This window comes from Chrysemys picta, chromosome 10 (genome assembly GCF_011386835.1).
Source record: "Chrysemys picta bellii isolate R12L10 chromosome 10, ASM1138683v2, whole genome shotgun sequence".
Classification (NCBI taxonomy): domain Eukaryota; kingdom Metazoa; phylum Chordata; order Testudines; family Emydidae; genus Chrysemys; species Chrysemys picta.
In genome coordinates, this window is record NC_088800.1 from 39213485 (window position 1) to 39224804 (window position 11320).

The window sequence follows — 11320 nt, forward strand, 5'->3', positions numbered from 1 at the left end:
CTGTGTCCCTTGTGGGGATGCATAGTGTGGGAGCTGATCCAGCCAGGCAGGGAGAGGCACGAGCCGCAGCAGCTGCCTGTACTTTGCTGACATTTGCAGTTAGCAGTTAATGTCCTTGAGCTGGAGAAATCGCCCATGAGAAGGGGCCAGTTTCTCTTTAAGGGGGCAGGACTCCGGAAGCATCATGAAGAGAAAGAGTAGCTTTCCCTCTCCCTCCCCAAGCTGCTCCTGGACTGGGGAAAAGTCAGACTCTCCTTTTGCCAGAGACTGAGGGAAGTGCAGCTGGGGGATGAAGCAGAGGGCTCCGGGCTGGACTGGGAGGCTGATCAGGAGTGTGGAGAGAGGGAGGAGGAGAGCGTGGGGGAGGAGGGGGAGGATCTGCTAATTACACAAAACAGCTCTGGGGGCTGCTGAAGTCCAGAATGAAGCAAAGAGCGGCAGAAGCGAGTGCTGCAGTGGGAGCAGAGGAGGCACCGGCAGGAATTCCCACCCGGGGAGAATTCTGCAGCTCTAATCCTTCTGGGGACTGATTCTCCGGCACAGCCAGGAGGGGACTATCTGGGCTTGACAGAAAGTCCTTCACCTGGGGAGGGAGAGCGCTGAGTAGCCAGTTAGAAGAGGCAGAATCATGGAAGAGCAGCACTAAATTTGCCCCCTTTTTCTGCTGACTTGGAGCAAAGGGAGTTTGGAGCCAAGGATAGTCTCTGGGATGGATGCTGGCATTTAGACATCTGATCTGACTCATTTTCCCTCCAGGAAGGGCAAGCAATGGCTGCCAAAGGGGTGGAATCCACACCCATACCCCCCGTAGCCCAGTCCAGGATGGAGAACTTCAGGAAGGTCAAGACGTCGGAGCAGGATAGCCCACTGCCCTTCTCTGACCTGCCCCCTGGTGTGGTGGAGATGAAAGTGAAGGAGGGTAGCAAGATCAGGAATTTGATGGGCTTTGCTATGGCCAGGATGGAGCTGAAGGGCACCCGGCAGATAGTCTTCAGTGGCTGTGGTCGGGCAGTCACCAAGACCATCACCTGTGTGGAGATCATGAAGAGGAAGCTGGGGGGCCTCCACCAGGTCACCAAGGTGCGTTACAAGACCCTGCTGGAGGTCTGGGAGAACAAGGACCCTCAGCCTAATGGCCAAGTGGAGAACCTGACCGTCCACAAGAATGTGCCCTCCATCTGTATCCTATTATCCAAGGACCCCCTGGATCCCAATGAGATGGGCTACCAACCCCCGGAGCCCAGGGATGGGCTGTGGGCTGAAGATGGGGGAATAGAGGACGATAGATTCATTTCACCCCCACAAGGGGTGAAGAGACCTTTGGCACTTCCGCATGGGGAGCTGGCTAACAAGAAAATGCAGGTACAGGTACCAGAGAGTCAAAAGGGCTTGGGGACTATGGACTACATGCTGGACTATCATCACTGACTCACCCCCACCCCGCAGAGAAATAACCTAAGCCATACGTAGTGTACATAGAAAGGAGATTATATATTGAAGACACTCTAGATTTTTAGATGCTTTGTAATCAATAAAGGGACAATGAAGCCAGTGCCTTGCTTGGTCATGAGTCCTGGTGATCTCGCGTGTTGCGTAGCTTTCCCCACTAAGACTCTGATTCGTAGACACTGCTGCTCCCCTCCACTTCCCCATCCCCTCAACCTTTACTGCTCTTAGGGCTGAGGGCAGTGATCAGCCCTGTTCTCAAGCTGCAGGGAGCTGGCTAATTAGAAAAAACGTGATTAGAGAGATCAGTCCAGTGGAAGGGGCAGTAACGCACCAGGAGCAGCTCATTTGCGTGTGGAAAAATGGGGGTGGTTGTCACATAACTGGGTGGGCACGAGGCTTTGCATACGGTTATGGGTGCCAGGTAAAGAACATCTTCCCTGCCCAGAGAAACTTGCAAACTGAAAGGCACGAGAAGGCAGGGTCTGACAGAGTATGCTGCAGGGTGTGGCAGTGTGTGGCCACTGAGGCTAGAAAGGGTTAAAGCCCAATGATCATATTAGCTGATGCTGAGGTGAGAGAAGGGTCCTGCTGGGGCTGCTGACCTCAGGCTGTGTGTGTGTATCCATCTGTACAACCATTTCCTGATCCCTCTCCAGAGAAATGGACATGTAATAATTTTAATCTAATATCCCTACAGGCCATATAGGTGCAATTTGATCTGGGGGAGCTCTGAGGCTCTAACTGACTGTCAGTAGCACAGCGTGCAATCTCCCTCAAAGGCTTCTCCGTTTCAATAACTGCTCATTCGAATTGGGTATGGAATGCTCAAGATCCAGGAAAATCCACAGTGCCAAAACTTTTTCTTCCCTCACCTAGGCTGGGATCTCCTGAAGAAGTGGGTTGTAGCCCACGAAAGCTTATGCTCAAATAAATGTGTTAGTCTCTAAGGTGCCACAAGTACTCCTGTTCTTTTTGCGGATACAGACTAACACATCTGCTACTCTGAAACCTGTGCTTTTGTGTGTGCAGGAATTTTGAGAGGTTTTAAAACCGTTCCTCAATCTCTTCCCCTCCCCCTCCCCGGCCCAGCTCTTCCATGCTAAATAATACCCTCTTGCTGGAAAGGCTGCAATCAACCCAGCCCTGAGAGTTCCTGCCTCTGCTAAAGTGTTCTGCTTCTTTCTCCTCCCATGTGTGTATAAAGTGAGCAATTCTCTCTTCCCGTGACACTGAGATGGTGTTTATCAGACACTGTTCATAACACAAGGCCCACTCTGTTCCTTCAGTGGATGTTTATATTCCTGTCGGGAGTACAGAGGATGGAGGTAGGGAAGCATTAGTTGATTCTGAGTGTGATTGCTTATAAGTGTCCGGCTGCTGTGGAACGCAGCAGTTTCTTCTTTAGCTACAAGGTGTGTCTCAATCCATAGACAGGAACTCCAGGCTTGGGGAGCTCATGTGTCTCAGATGATTGAGAATGTGTGTGTCACAGACCCATTGCTCTTGTCAGTGGGACAAAGGAAACCCTCAGGAAAGGAAATCGGTGTAACTGGTCTGTTTCTAACCACAAGTGGAATGACTTGTTTGAGTCTCAGTGGCCTGACTAATTGGTGACAAAGCTCACAACTGAGATGTGCAGGTTGTCCCAGGTGGTGGCCCAGACAGGAAACTGAAATTGCGGGGACTTAATATGAAGACCAGACTCTTCTCTCACCCGAGCTGAGGGGGTGTTTCTCCATTATAGGCTTTGGGTCCATTTCTGGAGCACTGTGGCTAAAGACCTGTAATGAATAAACATGTAACTCAGGTCTTCCCTGTCCCTGGGAAGTGAACAGTAATTGAGGGCATTCGGTACCTTGCAAGATTGGTCCCTAACATCAGCAGATGTGGTCCTTCCATATCCGGGGTGGAGTCCATTGGTAGAGCATTGTGGACACCTAACATTGGGCAGCTCTAGAGACTAAACGGCTCCCAAGCTGGGAAGGTGAGGAGCAGTGTGAGGAAGCACAGGAAAACATGGATGTGGAGACAATTCCTGCCCTGGGAGGGAATGTTCTTCAGAGTCCAGTGTTGGGAGCTTTGTAGGTGGGACTATATGGAGGTTCTGCACCTATCGCTACAGGAAAGAATCAAACCATCCGCAGTGGGTGTTGTAGGGAATACAAAAGCTGCTAGTCACGACTCCTCCATGCACAGTGTCTGGGGGTTGTCAGATCCACCATGAGACATCAGGAAAGATGGTTTGCTTGAAGCTTGTTGGAGTAACACCTTTATTATCGGAGCTGCTTCAATTACAGACGGAGAGGAGCTGTCAGGGTTATTAATGGAGGGCTCAGCAACTCATGGCTCTGTGATTCATTTTGAATAAAACACACAAACAAGCAGATGGGTTGTTTTCTCCTCTCACCATTTATTGAGTACCAAGCTCTCCATTTTCCATAAGCTGTGAGCCACAGGGCAATGATGCATCTGAAACCACTGTGTCTTCTTCCTCTCTAGTGTGTATTTTTCAGTAATTGTTTTATTTTGTGCTGTATGGTTTTGGACTCCGCTCTGAAGTAGCTGAAGCTGGGCTATCCTCTGCATTCCTTTCTTGGGATCCTCACACAAAAGCTAGTATACAAGGGCTACGTATTATCATGATTTTTACGTTGTGAAGATCTTTCAGCTGTTCAAGGAAGGTACTGATTCCACCTTGAGCAAGAAGGAAAGGAAGATGGCTTAAGTAATACAGGGCTGATCTGAAGTCTATGGTTCAAACCCTCCCACTGATCCAATGTGGGCGAATGCTATGGTTGTATGTGATGGAATTGTGGTTGAGCCAAGCAGTGTGATGTAATGGCTGGGGCCCTAGGCTAAGGCTCTGGAGACCTGGCTGCTGTTCCTGGCTCTGCCACTGACCTATGTGACCTTGGGCAAGTCACTTCTCCTGTCTGTGCCTCATTTTCCCCTCCCACCCTTTGTCTGTCTCTTGCTATGTGTTTCTATGGCACCTACTGCAATGGAGTCTCGGTCAGGGCCTCTCGTACAGTAATACCAAGGATTATAAAGGGTCTGATTCTGCTCTCAGTGTTTTTTTACACTTTTCCAGAGGAACTATTTACACCAGTGTGAGAAGAGAACCGAGAGTCTATGAGAGTGTCTCATCAAAATCTTGGTCCAAGTTCTCTGCTGTTGTTAATTGTTGCAGCTCCCCTAACTTCAATGGAGTTTTACCCATTTATACCAGCAGAGAACTTTGCCCTTTGTTCTTATTCATACTAACTACCCTGGAGCTGATTCTGCTCTCACACTGACTTTACACCTGTGTATTCTATTGGCTGCCGTGGGCTCACTCCTGATTTACACTGTTATAAATGAGAGCAGCACTGGGCCCATTATTGTCATAAACAAAAATAATTCCTGACAGCAGTATGGCTCAGCCTCCAAACTGGGGGGAAATGATCCTACAGCCTGGAAAACTGAGGAGAGCTCTCTGGTTCTGTCTTAGACAGGTGAGCGAGCACATCTAACCCATCTATCTGTCCAACGATCATCACTGTGACATCTGAGCTTGTTAGAGAGTTAGTAAACCCACTGGGTGATCCAGTCCTGTCCCTTTCACGTCTTAAATTTAACCTGTAAAAGAAACAAAGATTGGGCTTCTGTTTTTTTGATTAGACGTTCTGAAAGATTTTTCACAAAAAAAAATCAAAAAAAAAAATCCGTTTTTACTTTATAAAATCAGGTCTTATCTACCTTGGAAGTTTCTGAAGAATTAGTGAAAGTATGACATCACAGGAGACTGAGCAATTAGGATGGGGAAAGATTTTTCGTCAGACTGTTCTGTTTTATTAATCTAATTTCAATGCCCAAGGAACACTTTGGAGAAAGTACATCTTTGTTAACACCTTCAGCTAAGCCAGTGGCTCTCAGCCTTTCCAGATTACTGGAGTCTGATTTGTCTTGCGTACCCCCAAGTTTCACATCACTTAAAAACTACTTGCTTACAAAATCATACATAAAAACAGAAAAGTATCATAGCACATTATCACTGAAAAATTGCTTACTTTCTAACTTTTACCATATAATTATAAAATAAATCAACTGGAATATAAATGTACTTACATTTCAGTGTATAATATGTAGAGCAGTATAAACAAGTCATTGTCTGTATGACATTTTAGTTTGTACTGACTTAACTAGTACTTTTTCTGTAGCCTGTTGTAAAACTAGGCAAATATCTAGATGAGTTGATGTACTTCCTGGAAGACCCTGCTTAGCCCGAGTGGTACACGTAATTAACGTAACCACTAAGCTAAGCTGCTGAGTGCTTGTAAGCACATGTGAATCTCCCAAGAAGTCCTCCCACAAAACTAAGGAAGAGGGGGCTTGACGTTCCTGATATTTCTGAGATGAAAAAAAAGGAAATTAAAAAAAAACTATTTTTTTTCTGGTCATCTTTATCCATCATACTACTATGACCGTCTTAAAGTACGGATGGGGGGGGGGCTTGAAAATAGAGGAGAGTCTTTCCTGTTGAGGGGGCTTGATCTCTCAATTTGGGTTGAAAGAGGTTTTTCATGGAGGGAGAGTGACCTCAGGTGTTTCTGTCTAGGAAGCTCATCCCTTAAAGGCACAGCCCCCAATACCAAAGCTTTCTCTCCCCTCACTGGTCCTGCTGTCTCTGGGGTATGGGGTGAGATGGCCACCACCAGCCACACAACACAATCTCTGCGCCAGCAGCACCAAACCCTCTATGGTGCTTCCCACATGTCTCAGTCCAAATCTGCACTAGAGACGATTTGCCCATATAGCTATTTTGCAGAACCACCTAGTGTAGATGCAACGTATACTGGCAAAAAATGCTTTTGCCAGCATAGCTTATCCTGGTTTGGCAAGTGAAATAAGCTATAGCAGCAAAAGCACTTTTTAGCCGGTATAACTGCATCTATACTAGCGCTTTTGCAAGTATTGAAATGTCATTAAAAAAAGCCCACCCCTAACTGATGCGATTATACCAGCAAAAGGTTCCAGTGTAGACCTGGCCTTGCTTGGCTCTGTGCTCTGTATGCACTTGTGGGTATGTGGTGTGGCACATTTCCATGTGTTGTCTGGCTGTGTTGTGAATTCCATTGGTGCAAGTTACACCAAAAGTTACAAGTGGCTAGTTCACTTTTGGTATGGAAAAGTGTGTGTGGCTTTCCCAACAGGAGGTGTAGCCAGGGCTACATCCCGAACTCGACATGTTCCCTGTATTTGCCTAGAATGGATATAAATTTCTCCTTTTGCTCCTCTTTGTGTCTAATACTGCCGCTAATGAGAGGTTATTGCTCCTTGGGGGACAATGTATTTGCTGAATAGGCTGATGCCAAATTGAAAATAGTCCATTCTAGAGATATGCATGTCATATTGATAATATATATATTGACTTATTTCTAATCCAGATCAAGACCCTGTTGTGCTAGACATTGTTCAACACATAGGAAGAAACAGCCTCTGCCCCATGAAGCTTAACATCTGTTGGCAATATGGTCCTGCTTGAACCCCTCCGCATTAGGCCGTAAGCTCTTTGGTGTTCAGGTTAACGTTATTGAATGGAGGAGCTCTGGTTTCCAGCTGACTGACTTTGAACGGGCTGGGTGCTCATGATGGAGATAAGCCTTGTTAGCTTAACTCTGCGGCAGACGCTACTGATTGTACAAAACAATTCACTGTTTTCCAACTTCAGCATCTGCGAGACCGCTGTTCTGGAGCTAATAGGTATGTGTGATTATGGCCGGATTGAGATGGGAAGCGCTATTAGATAAAGCATGCAGCACTCTCTCTACACGTAGGGCTTGATTTTCAGAGGGGACAAATATCCTCAGCACCCAGGGACTTCCATTTGAGATGTGGCTGCTCAGCACGTCCAAATATCAGTCCCTTACTGTACAGTGACAGCACTCGCTCTTCTTATCCCCTTCAGACTGGCCTTTGTCACAAGTTATCCTCTCTGCCAGGATTCAGCACCACAGTCCCACTCTCATATTGCCTGTGTGAATGCTCCTGCTGGCTCCCAGGCCCGCTCCCTTGACACAGCAAGAGGGAGCTCCCGTTTGAGATGATTGCTATGTTATAGGCAAACAGCTGCATGCTGAGTCTCCAGGAGCCATAAATGAGGCTGCTTTTACTGCATTTGAATAAACGTCGCCTTTTCCTTCTATGAAACATCTGCCTTGCCCTATTTGAAATTCTTAATGGGAGGACAGGATGCAATTTACTTTTTTCTAGCTTTGCTCCTCTTTTGCCCTGCTCACATTTTTATTGTAAAGGGAAAATCTGGTCTCGTGTATTTTAAATGTTGAGTGTTTCCCTTTGCTTGGGGTTCACGATTTTTCATTCCTGTCTGTGTGTTCGTTTTGTGAGTTTGTCATGTGGGGTGTGTATGTGGAGTGTTCTGTGTTTGCTTAAGGCGTCTGTGTGTAACATGAGGTATCTCTTACCGGCAGGCAGCCAAAACTTAGGGCATTTCTAAGCAAACACATGGCGGCCTCTGCTCCAGTACCTGACTGTTGTCTCTGCCAGGTAATAATGAATGTGAATAATCCCTAACAGGCGACACCTCTCTGCAAGATGCATAGCACAGGGGCATCAGGACATATGCTCAGACCTGTTCAGGGGCAGCTATTTCTTTTGTAACTTTCAGGGCCAGATCCTCAGCTGCTGTAAATAAGCATAGCTCCACTGACTTCAGCAGAGCAGCGCCAATTTACATCAGCTGAGGATCTGGCCCTCAGTGGGTTGATCAGTGCGAAGTAAATACCATCTCAGCATCCCACTGAATAAGGCAGGACGCTCTTGTGGTTAAGGCCCTGGACTCAGGAGACGTGGTTCAGTTCCTGACTCAGCCACAAATTTCCTGGGTGACTTCAGGCAAGTCACTGATCCTCCCTCCCTTCCTCCCTCCCTCATAGGTCATTGGCTAACTCTAAAGAAGATAGCACTACTGCAACTTTAAATTAGATTGTGATCAGAGAGCAATGTAACTCTTTCCATCCTTCCCTCTTCCAAGCCTGGGTCCCAATCACATTATACTTTGAGAGGGATCCAGACTCTACCAATGAGGACCATATGGATAATTATTCCATTTAACAAATGGGAAACTGAGGCACAAAGCTATTAAGTGAGGTGGCCAAGGCTATACATTGAGTTAGTGACAGAGGCAGGATTAGAACGCAGGAGCTCCTAATGCCAGGCTTGTATGGATGCTGCCTGTTTGGAGAGCTGCTGGACGTGTTGTTACGCAGTCCAAGAAGCTTCTCACTAACATCAGAACAAATCAAACTGTCACTTGTTCTGTATTACTGAGCTGCTCAGCCTCTCGTTCTTCACTGGGGTTCAGAGCAAAGGAGATGGTATCAAATTCAGATGTCTCCTGCAAGCTGCTCTTACATCTTGCCAAGTGTCCAGGTGGAACCTAACTCTGCGGCATCAGACCAGAAATACTGAGGTACAGCAGTGCCAGGCTGGTGCCAAAGTGCAATAGGGCATGAACATTTATTTGGCAGGCAAGGTTAAAGAGAGGATGCAATAGGACTCAATTCATTGTTGGGCAGTCCAGGGTCAGAGATGGTGCAGAGCAGGTAGGTGTATGAGTTCAGTAGGACACAATTCCTCTCTGGGTATGGCAGGATCACTCAGAGGGAGAGGTGCAGGCGATACAGAAATGAATCAACTTCCTGTTCCAATTCCAGGCTGCTCTTGCTCCCCAGTAAGGCAGATAAGTGCCCCAACTTTTCCAGTTGCTCCCCCCACTCTGAAACGAGGCTGGGAAGAGGCTCAAAACCCACAGTTTTTAACAGTAAAAAGCCAAGGTGCCAATTGGAAAAGAAGAAACGAGGGCGTTTGAGGTGCTCATCAGAACCAAAACTTCCAGGGAAACCAGGACTTGTATGGAACAGGAGATGGATGATTGAAAGAATGGAACCTTCATCCGCAAATGAGCTTGAAGCAGCAAAACCACTTCAGGGCACATGTGCTGCTTGGCCAATTTCTCTTCAGAGTTAAAAAAAGCAATCTCTCAGATGCCAGACTGCCTCCCGCTTTCCCTCCCTGTTCAGCTTGTCGGCTGGAACTGCCGCTCCAGCAGCTTTTGCTTTACGTTTCATTGGTGGACCTCGAATCTCTCCCTCAGGACAGGGAAAGCAGTGGCAGCTGGGACATTAGCTGTCAGGGCCTGGCGGGGAAAGAGAGCCAAAGCCACAGCATCGCTCAGGCTGGGTGTAGCTCATGAGGATGAGTGCTTTGGTATGTGCTCAACTGGTTGAATGTTCAGCCCAAGCCTCTCAAAACTCTCCTTCCTGGGGATCTCATGGGAAGAGGCTTTCTCACGTGGCCTCCACCCAGCTAGAAACTAGAGCAGGTGGGGGGCCCACTAATCAAAACTCAGTTCAGACTCTCAGAGTGATGGTTCTGAGGGGTTCTTGTCTGATCAGACCCAGTTGCAGAGCTACTCAGGAGCATGTGCCTCTGAAAGGCAGTGTGCAAACAACCTCTGAGCCCCATCTGGTGCCCCCCTACAGGGATAATCGCCTACACTTGGCTCCTCCCCTTTTTGCCCTGTGCCAGTCACATCTCTGTTTGTACTCTGTGTTTAATTGTATTTTAAAATCGCTTTATTGTCTTGTCTGTTTAGGGCCAGATTCAATTAAAACAGAAGTCAATAGGAAGAGTCTATTTATTTCAATGGGCATTTAATTACATTGTAAGCTCTCTGGGTCACTGACTCTCTCATGCATTTGTACAGTGCCTAGCACAATGGGACCATTATCTCACTTGAGCCCTGTGGGTGCTACTGTAATACAAATTAAAGTAATAATTAATATACACCAGCCAACCCCTTTGGCAGGAGGCTTGATAAATAACATTATTGTCATTGAACAAAATTTTCAAATGCGCATTAGGGATTTAGGAGCCCATGTACCATTGAAAAAATCAAAGAGCTTTAGGCTCTCAAGTCACTTATGTGCTTTTCAGAATTTTTCCCACTATCCCGATAAATTCAAATTAATAAAATTCTCGCCACTCTCCAACAAAGAAAAAAATGGTGGTCATCTCATCTCTGACTGTAAAGAGAGCATTAATTCTCTTTATCATAAAATCATAGAATATCAGGATTGGAAGAGACCTCAGGAGGTCATCTAGTCCAACCCCCTGCTCAAAGCAGGACCAACACCAATTAAATCATCCCAGCCAGGGCTTTGTCAAGCCGGGCCTTATTTCTATCTAAAATAATTGCCTATCTAGTGTTCTCTGTGTATCAAGGTCAAGTCTGAGAAATTCTTGTAGACCTAGAGAAAATCTGATTCTGATGATTTATGGCATAACATCCAGGTTCTAATAGACAAGGAGGAGATCATATCCACCCAGGCATTCAGCCTCCACCCACCCCATATTCTAAAAGCTACAGGGACTCTCTGATGGTAAACTAAAAAATTCTTTTTTACATAGCTATCTGCCTCTCTTTTCAATAATCCAGACTGCTCTGTATGTCCAAGATCATCTGCAGTCACGTGAGGGACAGAAAATATATATATGTATAAGGGGTAAATAACTCTTAGCCATTCAGTCTGCCCCCTCTCTATATCATTTCCTGGTTTAAAGCAGCAGGGAGACGTCACTTTTCCAGCTTGCCACTAGGGGATAGCAGTGCCCTAGATGAAATATCCGATCTTTCTGAATCCCAGGCTGACCCATGTTCAGTGCTGGCACGTCTTGAAATTGTCCAACTGCTGGCAGTGGGTGAACTCAAAGAGATCCAAGCACTGCATTCTCTCCAGGGAAATGGAAAAATCATCTGGAATGATTATGACAGCCATGAGGAGTAAGGGCCTGGTTTTGCTCTCACTGA

General features: G+C 46.7%; 1 protein-coding gene across 1 annotated transcript; it reads left to right on the forward strand.

Moving 5' to 3' along the window:
* The first annotated feature begins 340 nt into the window (after positions 1 to 340).
* On the forward strand, positions 341 to 1551 carry RPP25 (ribonuclease P and MRP subunit p25). Its single transcript, XM_005311598.4, has one exon. The coding sequence runs from the start codon at positions 769 to 771 to the stop codon at positions 1426 to 1428; it is 660 nt and encodes a 219-aa protein (XP_005311655.1). The 5' UTR covers positions 341 to 768; the 3' UTR covers positions 1429 to 1551.
* Positions 1552 to 11320: the final 9769 nt, after the last annotated feature.